The sequence below is a fragment of the Mastigoproctus giganteus genome, chromosome 9, assembly GCF_048544385.1.
Source record: "Mastigoproctus giganteus isolate SK-2022 chromosome 9, ASM4854438v1, whole genome shotgun sequence".
NCBI lineage: Eukaryota > Metazoa > Arthropoda > Arachnida > Uropygi > Thelyphonidae > Mastigoproctus > Mastigoproctus giganteus.
In genome coordinates, this window is record NC_143583.1 from 161783824 (window position 1) to 161801805 (window position 17982).

General features: G+C 34.7%; 1 protein-coding gene across 2 annotated transcripts in view; it reads right to left on the reverse strand.

Moving 5' to 3' along the window:
• jbug (filamin-type immunoglobulin domains fbug) overlaps positions 1–17982 on the reverse strand; it is a 1114928-nt gene that overhangs the window by 659795 nt on the left and 437151 nt on the right. For both annotated transcript variants that reach the window (XM_090381438.1, XM_090381439.1), the window contains exon 21: positions 12018–12155. In XM_090381438.1, the coding sequence (XP_090237564.1) occupies positions 12018–12155 (138 nt within the window). The remainder of the gene's footprint in view (positions 1–12017; positions 12156–17982) is intronic.

Sequence of the window (17982 nt, forward strand, 5' to 3'; positions counted from 1 at the left end):
TATGCCTCTACTAATACTAATGCTAAATTGAACTACTACGATATATGGCAGAGACGAAAAATGTGCAGGATGGACATAAATTATCAGGTGATACAGAAGCCCATGGTAGATATAAACCAGTCTGCGATAAAGTCATAAAGGAGGTTAGGCAAGTCTGGGCAGATTATGCCTGACAAAGAATGCCAAGAAAAGCAGAAAAGACTTCTTTACTTATAAAAACAGCAGAAGGAAGGGGTTGACTCACACTGGTCCACTTGATATCAATGGTTTAACTATTCACGATCACTCTCAGGTTGCTGAAATGGCTGAAATTTTGCACATATATTCACACATGAGGAATTCTTAAGGGAAGTGGATGGCAGAAGTTTATCACTCAAACAGAGATCTAAAATATTTTGTAATAACTGAGAGGAAAGTGGAAGAGAAACTCTTGAAGTTAAACATAGAAAGCGCACCTGGGTTGGATGTGATTTATCCAGTTATATTAAGGGAGGCAACTAAGGAGGTAAGCAAACCATTAGCCATAAGTATGAGAGCATCTTTGGATTCAGGGACATCCCAGCACCCTAGAGATGTGTGAATGTATCCATAAATCAAAAAGGGGATCAAAGGGTGACATGAGCAATTACACACCTGTTAGATTAACTTCTCCATTATTTTCCTTACCAGGAAAAATAATGGAGTCAGTGGTTAAAGAAATGTACGACTGCTGGACAGGAGTGCAGTTATACTTCGGTCACAGCATGGGTTTGTTAAGGGGAGATCTTCTCTGACCAATCTGACTGGATATTATGATGCAGTGACAAAGGAAATGGATACAAAAAAAAATAATTTTGATATCATATACTTTGATTGCAGGAAAACTTTTGATAGCTTTACACATAAAAAACTACTGCACAAATTGGAGCAGCATAGTTAAAGGAAAGTAACTGCTATGGATAAAGGAATGGTTGAGTAGGAGAAGACAGTGGTTATCAATGGACTGCTCTTCATAGATTAATGTTATTAGAAGAGTCCCACAGGTTCAGTGCTAGGCTCATTGTTGTTTTCTGTATTTATTAATGATACTGATGAGGGTATATAAGCTTAATGTTTAAGTTTTCAGATGATACAAAGGTTGGTAGGATAGTTAATGACAGTAACAAAGATATGCTGCTGGATCTAGAAAAATTAGGCAGATGGGCTGAGAAATTTAAATTGTATTTTAACATTTACAATTGCAAGATAATGCATATGGGTAGCAATAATCCCGGAGTACTGTATCAACTGTGTGGTACTACACCAGGGGTGGTAGAAAATGGAAAGGACCTGGGGAGGGAATGGGGATGTGCAGTCTGACATGAAGTTCTCTGAGCAGTAAAGATAAGCTGCCAGAACAGCTCATGGTGGTTTTGTCAATGATATACAGAAATTTTTCTAGCAAGGATAAGGAGGTGATACCATTATATATGGCAATGGTCAAGCCACATCTTCAGTATTGCATAGAGGTCTGGAGTCTTCATTTTAGGAAGGAGTAGGACTGCTGGAATGGGTACAGAGGAGAGCAACGAGATTGGTGAGGGGACCAGTGGGGGCGGGACATACTAAGAAAGGCTCAGTTCTGAAAATTGCAGCATCTAGAGATCACCTCATTCAGATCAACTTGCAGGTAATCTGAATGAGGTGTTTAAGGCTTTAAATGGATTCACCAAACTGCTGATTGGATTCTTCATCTTGTTCAGAATTTTTTTTATTTTTTTAGTGGAAGATATAGTAGCTTGATTTCTTGCATCAATTTCCATTACTACTACTACTGCACACATGGAGGGGCATAAATTCTAATTGAGGAAGGATGGTTGCAGATGCAAATTTGCATTAACAATCTGAACAATCTGACATCCATTGGTATGGAAGTAGATAGTTTGAACAAAGTTCAAGGAGGAACTACACAAACTAATGGCTTTGTGTAGTATTTTATTTTACAAAATTTTGTAGTATTTTATTTTATTTTGTATTTTTATTTATTTTATTATTATTTTTTTTTGGCCGATGCTGTAATCAACCAAAAAAAAAAAAAAACACTTCTAATATCTCCACCTGGCAGATGTCATTCCCAGGTGAGAAATAAGTAGCGCAAATATTAGGAGCAAGGCTACTGTAAGGCAAAGTGCTATAGTCCCTATGGTGGTGACAAGGAGTGAAGTAAAAAGGAGTACAATTACCACGATAATGATGATGCCTCCCTAGCCGTCTTTCTAAATAATTGTACAATTACGGAAGTCAGGAATCTCATTTCCTTTTAGATATGTCTCTTGTAAATATACATAGTAGGACCTTTATCATTATTTTATAGGAATTCACATCCATTCAAATTCTGTTGAAAGAATTTGATTGGCAGTTATTTAGATTTGTTGGATCTATCTGTGGGCTTCCAAAAGGCTAAGAACTAATGAAAATAAGCTAACCATGTTAGAAAAATTTCTATTTCTAAGGTTATTAAATATATACAGGGTGATTCACTACCAGTGCAACAAACTTGCAGGAGGTGTAGGGGGCACAAAGACGAATCGGAATCACATAGCATTGCAGGGTCCGAAATGCCTCCGTCATACAGTAGAGGACGTTGAACGGGAGGTCGCGTGAACAGCGATCCCACCGGAAGTCAGCATTTGCGAACTGTTTCTGTTGAAGAAACCAAGTAGCAAAAGTCCTCCGGAGTGGATAATCAGCAGGCTCCAATGATTGGACATGTTGCAGATGGTATGAACTCATTTGGTTTGTTGACAGTATCCTCCATACAGTTCATTGGGAAATACACAATCGTTGGCCTATCGCTCGAGTACTCCTACTCGGATTGCCTTCTGGAAGACGTAGGACATTCTCCTCATTGTCTGGCATCCTTGTCATTCGCTCTCGATTCATGGTACCTCTCGTGAAACAACCAGTCTCACGTAACCTACTGTGCACACGTGCGAAAATCATATGATGAAGAGCATGCCTGTGCGGGAAACGTTCCTGGTACGAGCGGCGTGCCCGTTACAGTCCGCACCTCCATATGTGAGGTGCATGTCGGCCAGTTCAACGTTTAAATACTCGGACATCCTTCTGCCTCGGGAACCGGTTAGCAAATGCTGACTTCCAGCGGGATCGCTGTTCACGCAACCTCCTATTCAACGTCCTCTACCGCATGACGAAGGCATTTCGGACCCTGCAATGCTATGTGATTCCGATTCGTCTTTGTGCCCCCTACACCTCCTTCAAGTTTGTCGCACTGGTAGTGAATCACCCTGTATTTAATGTTTTTATTAGACAAAACTGACTGTATCTCGATAAGGGTTTATAATGTTGTCAATATGAGATGCTAGGGAAGACAAGACAAGATAGAGTTCCTATATGAAACAATCTGACTAATAGGTATTCCCTCTTTAATATAGCCAAACGAGGTAAGGATCTAGCATCTCCTAGCCTTAAATTCTTTTAGCATAGCCATAGAAATATAATCCTTTTTACAAAAGAGTGCAAATTTTTCATTGTATAGTTTAAAAAGGTTGCAAAACGGCAAGAACCAAAGTTTGCCTTGTGATGTTATACTGGTGCCCAATATAACATCACAAAGCTTACTAAAATATTTAGTTTTATTTAATATTACAGCCATATAACCCTTATTGGCATGTTGTATAGCAATATCTTTATTTTTACAAAGAGCGGTAAGTCCTTGGCATTTGTGAGCCTGTAAGATCATTGGGGCTGCATTCATATTATTTAATTTTCCCTTCTACCATATATGGTACAAAGGAAATTCAATGTTATAGATTGTTTTTTAGATAAGAAATTTTCATGTAAACTATAATTTAATCTTTTCCTAACAGATTTTCTTACTGAGGCATAAGTTTCATTGTATACAAATTGACAATACAAGACTGCTATACTGAACCGGTACTATCAGCACATTCAATGTCTGTATGATTGCTCTTCCTCCCTTTATATATATATATATATACATATATTAAACTGTAAATTTTGTTACATAGCATAAACTTGTGCTTGAATTTGGAGTCGGGTAGTCTGCTTCGACAAAGCCCAGTCGATGTTGTGGAGGAGTCTACAGGTTTTATGTCTAAGTTTTTAAATCTCTATAGGAAATATATCTTTCGAATTGAATCTATGTTTTAGTGTGCTAATCTACTCATCTATTCATAAGAATTTAATATCAATTGTCTATGCCCTGGAACTCAGCACGCACCTTAACATAGTTCTTTAATTTAATATCAGTTATCACTGCCACACACACATTACTGCAGCAAATTTTAAAATTCTTATTTTAAATAAAATTGTCAGCCCATTTAGTTGGTATTTTCATGACAAAAAGATGAGAAATTTCATAGTAAATCTGATAAATGGTTATGTAAGTAACAGACTATTAAATATTTCACTCAGAAAGCTTATATTTTATTTATAAAAAGGGCAATCAACCTGCAGGCTCATGAACAGAGAGTCCTGACCTCCCTTCCTAAAAATATTACGTACCACATGGCAATAAAAGTGATATGCCTATAGTTTTAAATAAAATTGAATACTTTTTTGTAAGTTTTGCAATATTATCTCAGGCACCTCAACTTATGCTAAAATCTTGGTCTTGTTCTTTCGCAGCCTTATTAACAGATAAAATAAACAGTTAACATTCATTATATCTATTAATAAATATATTTAGTGCATTCCGTTTCAAGCACATTTGGATTTTTTCCCCTTTAATTAACTGATTTTTTGTTCTTTTTCTATCATTAACAAAAGTGAAAAATAAACATTGTTATCTCCTTACAAATTAATTAATAAGGTTATAATTTTATTGAATCCATGAACACTTAATGAAGCTATACAGTTTTATACATTCTCTAATCTTAGCCATTCAATTATTCAAATACAGTGGATCCCGGTTATTTGGGCCACTGGTTAATTGGAGCAAATCTTAAAAAACAAAACCCAATCGAGAAAATAGCCAGGGTTTACTTTGCTTATTTGAGACAACATGCCATTTAATCGGGGCAGGAGACAGCAGCACTGGAAATTACCCTACAATTGTCTCCAACTGTACCACGTGGTTCGGTCGAATTTCTGGAGGTCACAACCATAAAACAATTAGCAGTCACCTGTTTATTGGGATTTTCTGTTAGTGGAATCTATCATAAATGGATAGTAAACTCGATCTTATTGAATCTGCGATAATACCGACAGCTGGAATTCCATGGGTTATTATGGTGAAATGCATTTACACTTCCATGAAATCTTCAATCTTATAAAAAAAATTAATTTTTAGAATCTTCTCTTCATTACTATTTTTAAAACGTCATAACTTGTCACTCCGTTCCCACTTGCAATTATCGTGTTACTTGCAATTTGTGTGTGCTGTGTTCTTTGTTATTGTTTGCTTATCTTTTTACTTTTTTAAATTTTAACCCCCACCCACAAATGTCAGTGAACAGAAATGTCAACTAGTTAGTAGGTACATATTATAGTACGTATTAATTATTCCGATTATCACATATATTCTTCCGATTTTCACGTATATTCTTCCGATTTTCACGTATCATTTAATTTTTAAATTGGTAAGGTAATAAAGGGTAAATTTGTGCTTAATATATCTTCACTTTTATAGCCTGTGGATAATATTCCTCCTATTTTCACTAATTAGAATCACTGTTTAATAAAATTAAAATTCAATTCACAAACGTGATCACAATGACCGGCGCTTACTACACATCATATAGTGAATGGTACTTTACTATGATGACTTCATCGTAACGTGATTTGATTGTACAGGTATGTTCATGTCAGACGGCACCTGGGATTTCTCCTATCTCCACGATTTGATTGTACAGTGAACCAATTGTAATGCGGGGGTCCATTGTGTTTTTAACTTTTTTTTACATGAAACTTTGGATAACTGGGGTAGTCGCTTAATCGGGCCAAAATGGACTAGTCCCGATGTGTCCCAAATAACAGGAATCGACTGTATATATATATATATATATACAGCAAACCCCCACTATTTGTGGGGGATACGTTCCTGAGAAATGCCGCGAATACTGAGTTATGGCTCCCATAGTAACAACGGGGTTCCGTTCCAAAGTATGAAATATATAAGAAAAACTAGTCTAAAATTTTGTCTATGTATGTATTATATGTACCTTCACAATATGACTATGCACATAGACAGTACATAGTGAAATGCAAGCATATGGCATTGAAATGAAAATAAGAAACAATTTAATATTAAATGTAATATTTATTAAAAATTTCAAACCAGTGCCTTTGCTAGCTAAAAAACTTATCCCGCCAGTGCTATCACCAGTTTCGCTAAAGTGTTGTTAAAGGAGTTTTGCCTTTTCACGAATGATGAGTGAACTTAACGGAATTTTATTTTGAATTTGGTCTTCTATCCACAGATCTTAAGCTTTTTCCATTTTTTCTAATTTAACTTCACGAGTTACAGAGCAAATTTTTGAAGCAATTAGTGCATTTTCACGGACACTACGGCGGATTTTTTTCTTCCGATTTCTTGATTGATCGTACCGTTGACTCTGATTTTATAATGTCTTGCCACTGAGGAGACACTTTCACCATTAGAAATTTTGTCTAATAACTCAATTTTATTCATTAATGTCATCACCTTCATTGATCTTTTGACATTTCCCGTTATTCGTAGCCATATTTTTGTATGGGATAGAAAGAACTTGTCCACAATAAAGTCACTTTCTTCCGTTAACACACTCGAAAAAGTCTGTGTTTTACACTGAAAAACGGTAGATTTATCACTTTTGTAAGCATATCAATTTATAAATTGATAAATTTATTCAGTTTATAAGCATATAAATTAAAAGCAAACAACGAAACCCTCCGTGACAAGCGCATAACACATACTAAACAAGGATTAGCGAGAAACATCCACGCTCGCGATTTTGTCAGCCCTCTCCCCCCCAACCCACTGAGTGCTGTTTTGACCGGAAAAGATAATTTTAGCCACACCCATGGTTTTTTATGGCGGAAAATATTCACGGCGCTTTAAAATTCACATTTTTTTTTAGGTTTCATTTTGTATTAAATCAGCGACCGTGAATACGCGAAACATCAAATACATATACCGCGAATAGCGGGGGTTTACTGTATATATATATATATCCAATATTTTAAATTAAATAAAATAAAACATAAGTCAGTAGTATGGCAAAAACTGTAGAGCGAAAATTAACATAAAAATAACCCAAATAAATAAACGAACGTAAAAAAAGAATAGACATAAATAGTAGCCCGGAAACCCTTATATAATTTCAAGTTTTAAATCCAATTAACAAAAAACTATAAATTTTAGGATAATGCCAATTACATATTAATTTAGCGGTACCCCCCCCCCCCCCGAGAGGTACCAGTTCCGAAAGACGTGAAATATCACCAAAAACGGGTTAAAGGAACTACCAAACAATAACAAAATCAAAATAAATTAAAATAAAATAGACTGACCATTATGTCCCATATCGACAGAGGACCACGAGGCCAAAAATGTTCATGGAATCGCTGCATTTCAATCGCTATACAAATCGTCGCCATGGTGAAAAGATCGAAGTACCAATTCACCTTCCCTCCTCCGATCGATCCACCAATGCAGAGGATTTGCACGGCAGTGGTTCTTATGCAGCGAAAAATAAACTGTAGAACAGAGAGCACTCTAGAGTAGAGCCACACCACTGACATACTGTAAGCTGAATCAGCTTATATAGAAGAAAAAAGGAAAATAGATGGCGGCACAGGCGTTGCTAAATTAGCATATCGACCCATTACTATTGAATTATATTAAACGTTGATGAAAGTTAAGTTATAATAAAATAAATAAACAATTAAGCATTCATTAGAGGCAGCAACTTGCAATTCCTCCATATGAAGCCGAAATATATACTATCATTGAATTATATTAAATATTACCATAAGTTAAATTATAATAATGTGAATAACTAAATAAATAATTATTTATTTATTTGTTTATTTATTAATTATAAATATATTATTTATTATTATTAATTATAATAAATTAATTATTTAATTATTTATAAATGCTTAATTTATAAATGTCTTCGTGCATGCGCGTAAAGGTCCACACATCGGAGATCAAATATGGCCGCCAAACATTAACAGCATTCTTGTAATTTAATTTCTACGGTTTCTGCAATTAATAGTCGCGTATAATTACGTTGAACATTAAGTATTTTGGCCTCGTTAAATAAAAAGTATGTTTTTCGTTAATGGCATGAAAGGCTAATTCTGACGCTGCTGAACGAGAAGCACGAACTGAGGCTTCATGTTGATTTACACGAATATTAAGAGAAAATCGCGTCGAACCTTGGTAAGACGAGTGGCAATCACCGCAAGAAATGTTGTATACCGGATCATTAATTTGTGTTGTGAACGCGGAAAGAACCGAGCGATTGTTCAGTATAGTGTGTAATTTCCGTATTGGCCTAGCTACAATTTTAAACTCGGTATCTTTAAAGAATCTGTTAAGCTGTTTGTGCCACTGTTCAACATATGGGACAGAAATAAAGTATTTTTTGATATTATTACTATTGTTCATTGGTGTAGTATTTTGTATCCTATCCTTAGCTTGTACCTTAATTCGGTTTATTGTGGTAATAAAATAACCCCTGTTTAAGAATCTGCTAGTTAATATTTGTATTTCTGAGTCCAAAGCAGAATCCGTCGTTGAATATTTATAGGCATTTAGAAATTGATTAAAGATAATCGATCTTTTGTAGGTGAACGGGTGATAGCTATTATAATATAGAAGCATACCGTTGTTTGTCAGTTTTCGATAGATGCTAAATTGTATTTTATTCGAGTCCCGGGTAAGCGTGAAATTTAGAAAGTTTAATGACTTTGTATCCGTATCCTCCCTTTCCAATGTAAATTTGAGTCTAGAATGAATATTATTAAACGAATGTAAAATGTCTTGAATAGTACTACTATCGGTAATAACTAGAACATCGTCTAAATACCTCCCATAGTATGTGATACGGGGTCAAAAAGGTGTCAAATGTATCTGCTCAATCGTTGAGAGATAGATCTCTGACATTAAGCCACTCAGGCTCAAACCCATTGGTAATCCAAAAATTTGTTTGTACACCTTGTCTCGAAAGGTGATGTAGTTAGCCTCAACTAACAGTTTAATTAAGTGAAAAATTTCCTTAATTAGTAGCTTCGTATAATTAATCGATGTCGAGTTTTTATTTAACATATCCCAAATAATATCTAATGTGTATTTAACGTTTACATTCGTATATAATGAGGCAACATCTAGTGAGAATAAATTGTCATTGTCGCTGAGTCTACAGTCTTTAAGATTATTAAATAATGTATCGTAGTTCTTAATCGCAAATTGTATTACCTGTCTAAAGGGTATAATGTTATATACATGTGTGGCTAAGGATGAAAATGCCGAGTACCTGTAGGAAACAATAGGTCGAATAGGAAATCCAGTCTTGTGTAATTTTACCTGACCGAAAAGTGAAGGAATATTGTATGTTCTGGACTTCAATTCCTTCAACTGAACCATAGTAATGTAGTCGTTTTTTCGATACATGGTTAATGTTTTATTATATTGATTGACCAAATTGGTAAACAGTGCCGGGTCTACTTCACGATAAGTGGAGGTATCTGACACAACTGAATCTAACTTATTAATATACTCATGTTTATCAAGTATTACCACTGTATCTACTTTATCTGCCCTCTGTATAATAATGTCCTTATTTCCCCGAAGTTCTCGTAAAGCTGAACTGTCATGTGTATTCAATTTAGGAAGTCGCGTTTCTTTTATGTTATTCACCACTTGGTTAACTTGTTGAATAAATACATCTTTTTGTGGAAAATTACGAAGTCCAAATTCAATATCAATTACGCATTGTTTTTTAGGCAGTTTTCGAGGTGGTAAATTATAATTTAGTCCTTTGGATAAAAGTGAAATCTGGTCCTGCGATAGTGTACACGAGGAAAGATTTGTAACCTGCTGATATGTCGGTTTGTTGGATACTGGGTGTGGGGGTGTTCATGAACTAGCTGACATATTCTGTGGTAGTATGTTGTGTGTCTGTGGGGGGGATGTCACCCAACTCGTATGGACTTGGTCATACGAGTTGAATTAATGTTCAACGTAATTATACATGACTATTAATTGCAGAAACCGTAGAAATTAAATTACACGAGAATTCTGTTAATGTTCGGCGGCCATATTTGATCTCCGATGCGTGGACCTTTACGCGCATGCACGAAGAAAAATAATCACTATTTAAGTTTCAGGTTTAACCGGATTCGGTAATTTTCATTCCTGTGATCACGACATACGGTCGAAAAGCATTGTCAGCTTCAGGAAGGAAAATCTATTTACTAGATATATACATGATTATATTGTTGTATATTGCACAATCCTGGTGTCATTTTCAAATGTCAACCAGCAGAACTGCCCGACAAGACAATAATATAGTATCCTCTGTTTCTAACATAAAGCAAATGATATGGCAAAATAGAATTACATCTAAATATAGTATGGTGGGGGGGGGGATTATATGAAATAATGTAAAATTTAAGCTATAAAGGAGGATAACTATTTTCAGGTCCTCTGTCATGTCGACCTTAAATTATATGCCGGCAGTCTTCATATCTTCCCTAAAAGCTTAAATTTTACATTATTTCACATAATTTTTTTTTTATCTGTCCCCACTACTATAGATATAATTCTATTTTGCCTGGTGGTTGACACTTGAAAATGACCAGGATTGTGTGATATACGACAATATAATCTGATGTATATATCTAGTATAATAATATTGTCTTATTTCTTTATATATGTATTATTATTTTTTTTTTCTGCTGTTCTTTTCTCACCTTCTTTCACACATTTTATTTACTTCTCGTATCTCTACAAGTTTTCTTTACTTACTTCTCGTATCTCTACTACTTTCATTTATTTTTATTTTTTCACCTTCTTTCACACATTTTATTTACTTCTCGTATCTCTACAAGTTTTCTTTACTTACTTCTCGTATCTCTACTACTTTCATTTATTTTTATTTTTTCTCTCTCTCTCTCTTTTTTTTTTTTTTTTTTTTTTGTTCATTATCTCTGAACAGCTTACAGGCTTTACTTACTAAAGATCAAACTCTTAAAGTAGGAACTAATTTCCCAGCTATATCATATCTGAATTAACAAAACTTTTAAAGGAAGCTAATTATACAGGCTTTGAACAAAGAGATTTACAAATTATTTATGGCGCAAGTTTAAATGATCTGTTGTCAAAAATATATTTATCCAAAATTGAACAAATAAACAGGATGGACCAAAAGTCACAAAGGGGTTTTAAAAGTTTGTAACCTTCTTTTCTATAATACTTTTTTTTTTATTTTGCAAATCAAAGCTCAATTATTAAAATGCAGAGAGCTTATCAAAGACATTATAAAATTAGATCATCACCATCAGATCCATGATTCATTGTCTAGTTGCATGATTCCAAAAACAGGTGTCTGTAGCTGATTTCCCATGAAGAGGCTGTACTGATAACAATATGAAGCGAGTGTGGGGAAGCACTGAAGAAGACCCACAAGAATCCACTAGAAAATGAGCATCTAGGTTGGGATTACTGAGAACACCACTGAGGTGAATTTTGAGAAGCTGTTTAGAAAGCCAACAAATCAGGTTCAGCAATAACAATATGCAGTTGCTTTTCAGTAATTGGCTAGAGAAGATGACAAATTCATCCCAGAAGAGGAGATATGCATGTATATAAAAACAATAGCACACAGTAAAAGAAACTAACAAGTAACACCTTCTTTTAACAGCTTCTTTTCAGAAACTACAGTTCTCTTTAAAAATCTCCAAATCTCCAAAATTTTTAGTTCACACTAGTTTAAAATTTTATATGTTAAACTTCTGGTATGGCAATTATCTTGATTCCTTTGTGAAATATTTAATTAAAAAAATTTTAGAAACATCATTCTCACCTGTAAATTGCACAGTCTTTCCTAAATTTCCATGTGGCATCCCACTGACCTTTACTCTTTGAGCATCATATACTTTAAAAGTATATGGAGAACCACTGATTTTTCTTCCAAAATACTCAACTACAATGTCATGAGGACCTAGAACAATGATAACACAAAATTATCTTCATAAAATGAAAAGAAAAAAATGAAACTTTTAGCAAAATCAAAGATACAAAATATTATGCTCAGCTAAGGTAACCAAGCATAAATGGTTTTTCAAAACATTCACTTTTTACTTTCGGGATCAAAAAAAAACAACTTAAAGTTTATATAAACATGTGTCCCATGAAAACACAAGAGAACTATTTTCCACTTTATATTCTGGTTTGTACTTATCCATTTTGACTGATCTGGTTAGTTTCATGTAAATAAGAGTAATACTGTTCAAAAATATGGACTATGAAAGTTTCCTGGTATGAACAATTATTCTGATTTTGTTTCAAGAATTTTGAAAGAGGAAAATTAAAGTAACACAAAAGCAAGTGAAAACAAATGAGAAAGTGAACATGATACTGGTACTCAACAATATGACGTGCGGCATCACAGGATGGTACACATCAATTTGGTGCATGACAGTTCAATGTTTGATACAATTTAGCACATGACATTTTGCTATTGTGAAAATTTTGGGTATAAAAATTAGGTGAAAGACAAGTGGTTTCATTGCTTACAACAATTTGTAAGAGATGAAAAATACTGAAGCCTACAACAGTTACAAGTCGATCTTTAACCACAGATAAAGTTAGGGAAGGCTGAGTATGAGAAAGCACTGGGTAAGAGGGAACACAGAATGGGGACAAAGAGTTTTTCATGTATGCGAATGCAAAGAAGAAGAAAACAAATCGGACTGTACCTTTATGCACTGGGTGTGGGAAAACTTAGATAACTCAGCTGAGGTTTCTGATGAATTAAATAGGTACTTTGCATCAGTCTTTACTAATGAAAGACCCTTTATACTGAGGAGAGGATGAGTCATATGAAATTAGCGATTTTGAAATTACAGATTATTGTTCATAAGAAAAAATTCTGAACCTAAAGGCAAGTGAGGCTCCTGGGGTTTGTGGTGTATATAGCCAGTAATTTTGAAAGAAGCAGCCAGATAGTTGAACCATTCAGGTTAATTAAGAGGGTATCTTTGTACACTGGAGAGATTCCTTTGAAATGGAAAAGTTCCAAAGTATTGCTAATACATAAACATAGTTCTAAGAGTGAAGTCAGAAACTACAGACAAGTTACTCTGACTTCAGTGGTAGGGAAAATCTTAGAGACAATGATTAAGAGTGCAATCCCATTTAAACAGAAATGTAATTCTAAAGGACAAATAATATGGTTGTGTTAAAATGAAATCCTGTTTTACTAAACTGGTAAGCTATTTTGGCACAGTTACTCATAAGCTAGTAAACAAATTAGACATTTAATTGGATTTTAGGAAGGCATATGACTCAGTCCCTCACAAGAGGCCACTGTATAACTGGAACATTTTGGGATTATTGAATAAATTCTAAGATGGATCACAATGCAGCTGTAAGGCAGAAGGCAGAGGGTTGTGATTAATAGATATTCTTCGATTGGCATAACGTCAGAAGTGGAGTTCCTCCAAATGATTGGTCCTTCGACCACAGTTGTTTCTGTTTGTTTGTTGTTTGTTTTTGTTATTTGGTTTTTAGGAGCATTAGCAACTAAGGCCATATTGCTCCGGGAATATGCGGTGGTCATTCCCTGACCTTTCCGCATCCTCCGTATTTGGTGGTGACGGACTCGAACCCCGGTCTAATCAAGAAGCATGTGCTATGCACTGCTGCTCCTTCCCACCTGGCTACGGAGGCACCAGTTGTTTCTGATTTTTGTATATGACATCAATGAAGGGATAAAGGATATGTCGAAATTTGCAGATGATGTAAAGTTAGGGAGAGTCGTTAATGATCAGTGCCAAGCAGCACTTCTTCGGGATAACTTGAACAGGCTCTGAAGAATACACGAAAGACACACTGATTCTTCAGAATGAATCTTTTAGTATGCATGGTCAGAAAAGTGCAACTATGTTTTAATGCAGAAAAGTGCAAAACAATAGAAGAAGAGAGGGATCTGGGAGTTATGGTACAGGCAGATATGAAGTTTACTGAGCAGTGTTAACAGGCAACCAGGAAAGTCTATGGTGTTCTATCAATGATTTATCCAATAATATCCTATAGAGATAGTGAGGTCATAATCCCACTGTACAAAGCAATTGAGACCGCATTTGGAATACTGTGTTCAAGTATGGAGACCTCATCTGAAAAAAGACATTGAGCTTCTTGAAAGTGTCCAAGGAAGGACAACTCGTACGGTGAAATTGGCAAAAGGGCAAATGTATGAGGAATAATGATTATGTGGGCTAAAGAGGCATCTTTGATTATGTGGCAACCACGCATCTTAGAGGGAGAAATGATGGAGGTTTATAAGGCTCTGAGATGGGTTAGTACAACAAATGAAGACAGAATTTTCACTGTTATAAAGAACTCCAGAACTAGAGGATATAAATTCAAATCAGGGACATAAATTCAAGGGGAAGATTTTAGACTAGATTGCAGGAAGTTTTCTTTTAGCAAGCAAATTGTTGATTACTGAAACAACTTGCCTTCGCAGATAATTGAAGCTGACCTAAAAAAATTCAAAGGTCAACTAGACCTTTTTTTGCTGCACCAGCTGAAGTATTTGGCTGGTGCAGCAAAAGCCTATTAGTTCCTTGCTATATGTTTCGTGTAATCAATCTTATTTTCATATATCCACATAACAACATGATGTGCAAAAATTAAATTTTTTCTTCTGGACCAAAATTAATTGTAAAAAAATTTCTTCACTCACAGAAAAGAATTAATCAACTAATGTTTTTTTCTCCTCATTTATTCCACATCATTATCATCAGTGGCTTCACCATTTTTAGCATGCATCACTACGTCAACTATTAAATTATGTAAAAAAATTTTCAAGTTTGGAATCTGTAATTTTAATCATAGCTATTTTACATGAAAAAGCTGAGAGCATTTCATCCTACCATCGGATGTGGTCCATGGCAAATTTTAATTTTTCCATGGTAACTTTCAAAGTTTTTAGCATAAAAAGATACAACAAATATAAAAATACAACAAAAAATAAAAACAAAAAATAGTAGTTTTTATAAAATGTAAAATGTCAAAGTTTTTGTGTGGTGAAGAAAACTTTTTTCTCTTTTCCTTATGCTTGAAAAATAAATATATTATGGTATTCCATGTAATAAAATATTGCAAACAAAATAACTACTTTTGGTAAAAATTTACTCATTTATGAAATCAAAATGTTACAAGTCCCAAGACCATGAACCTTCATTTATGCGACTCAAATTGAGGGACTGCAGTTATGTGGTTAGCAGACCTCAATTTAATGCACTTCAAAAATAACACAAAGCCATTCAATGATGGTATATACCATCTATTTATATATTTTATGGCCACAGAGCTAGGATTTTCCTTGCAATCACCTTCTGCCAGCAGGCTGAGTCAGGAATCATTACGGTGTCACCTGAATCACTGAGAGGGTACTTGAGAGTTCTTCACACTCTATAAACTTTATTCGGGGTAGCAACTACATAACATTGCAATATTTCAAGTTCTTTTACTCAACACAACTGGCAGACAGTAAAATATAGAATTGCAAACATTAAATGTTTGCTATTTCATGGAACAACGCTTTTTCATAACATTCTAGCAACTTTGATGACTATAAGCAGTGCTTTTTTTTGGGACGGTATGCAACAGTACGGCATACCGGCACCTTTATTAACAGTGACGTGTGACATTTGGATGCAATGCACTTCGAAATTTGTAATATTCCATAAATTTTTTTTTTCACATGTTTACCTACTATACAAATAGGCTTAAAATTATTTAACTAAATTTGCATTTTTCACTGTCTATTGTTAAGATATTTTCTACATGAAACTATATAACCATTTTCATAATTCTAAATTACTCAGTCGGACTTCTGTTTAACGAATTCCTTTTATAGTGAATTATTTTGAATTCCCCTTGGAAGTAACATTTAAAATAGTTTCCTTTGAGTGAAGAAAATTTTCATATAGCAAACGGATTAGGAGAGAATTAACCCAGTATGCACTGTTTGCATTTCTGGCCTTCAGGCAATTAGTGCTGCTGTGAAAATTAATAGAGCTAAAGTGATTACCATTCTGCAACTTAGTGGTACCTGGTAAAACCTATCCGACCACCTGTCCCACATACGGAGAATTCGCGCTGGTCAACAATGAGCAGATCAAGGGGTATTCCCAATGGGCTCTGGTACACCGTCTACTGCAGTGGCGTTTAAACTTTTCCCGTACTGGGGCCATATTCAAAAAAAATTCAAAGTTAGATATCTTTTTGTTGATTTAGATGACTTTCCGGGCGAGCCGTAGGTTGGACATTGGTGTGAATCAATTGTAAGTGCCCCATTCGAGAAATAGGAGAATGCAATTTTCTTTTACCCCGTAAAATAATCATCTGTGGGCCAACATAATGCCATATTGATTGTTGTTGACAAAAATTTGTCTGAGAAATGGAGGGGTAAAATGTGGGAGGACGAAAAATGTTGTTGACAACCTATAGCTTATTATACATCGTTGGAAAGAGCTCAACAAGCAGGTTTAAAATATAATTTTAAAATATTTTTAAAATTAAAAATGGCAATGCCAGACAGAAAAAAGTGAGTAATTTTCGTGTCGCCCCCTATTTCCATCACTAATGGAGCTAAAAATTTAAAAATCACATTAGCTATGCGTCATTCGATGCTTATCAAGGGAAAACTAAACTCTTCCAATTGAAATCTATCCCATTTACTTTTTACGTTAAAATTAGAAAAAAAAAAATTATTGCACTTCGATAGCGAGTTTCTTTGTACTAAGTAACTCTCCTTTTGATGACAAAAAAGGTTGCTAAATAGATAGTTAATAATTATATAAAGGTCATTTATAAATTTTGAGACGAAAAGTATTTTTTAAAAATTTTCAAAGCTGGAGTTGTCCTGGCAAGGAGGTACTCAGAGCCAGTGTTGAGGTGCCGCTGGTGGGTAGGCACCTGCGTGAAGCCTTGCACAGCCCTCACCTGCCAGTTGCTTCTCCCCCAAGAGTTTAATCGCTTGTCCAGGAAGAAGTCGGAATCGCTTCTCCCACCCTTGTCATTCACAACAACTGGAAACACTCTAATAGACAACGTTTTCGTTAGTTCCTTGGTTTTAGGCCAAGCCGGGGTACTGGAAACTTTTTTCAGTTACCATAAAGCTCTCTATTTGAGATACTACACTAATGACCATTCGCGACTATGGACCCTTTCATCCGGAGTGTCTGGCACTCAGTAGTTGACAGATTTATTTACTTATTTTACTCACATTTAATTATTTTTTTATATACTTGAATGATAAATTTATGCTTAATAAACTGTTAATATACTAAATTTGTTGTTCTTAATCCAAAAACATTACTACTAAAGTAACAATATCAGGAAAAAAAAAATTTTTCGGAGTACTTTTCATATCTTTTTTAATTTTCACTTTTTCTCCATAACAAAGAATGAGTACCGGCACCTATTTTTTTTACAAAAAAAGCACTGACTATAATTATTTTTTCCAAGTTTAATGGACAATCACATTTAATGCCTAGGCCATACAGCTAAACAGCCTGTTAAAATTCAGTGTCAAGGTGTGCTGATGATACAAAGGTAGGGAGGGGGTTAAACAATACAAATCAAGGAATTCTGCTTCAACAGCACATGGATAAATTAATTAATTCATCTGAAAAATGGCAGTTAAAATTAAAATACTGAGTACAAGAGGCATTCAATAAATTAGACTAGCCAACAATTTTAAACTTTTTTTCGATAACATGAACAAAATCAACTGATTTAGACTAACTCCCATG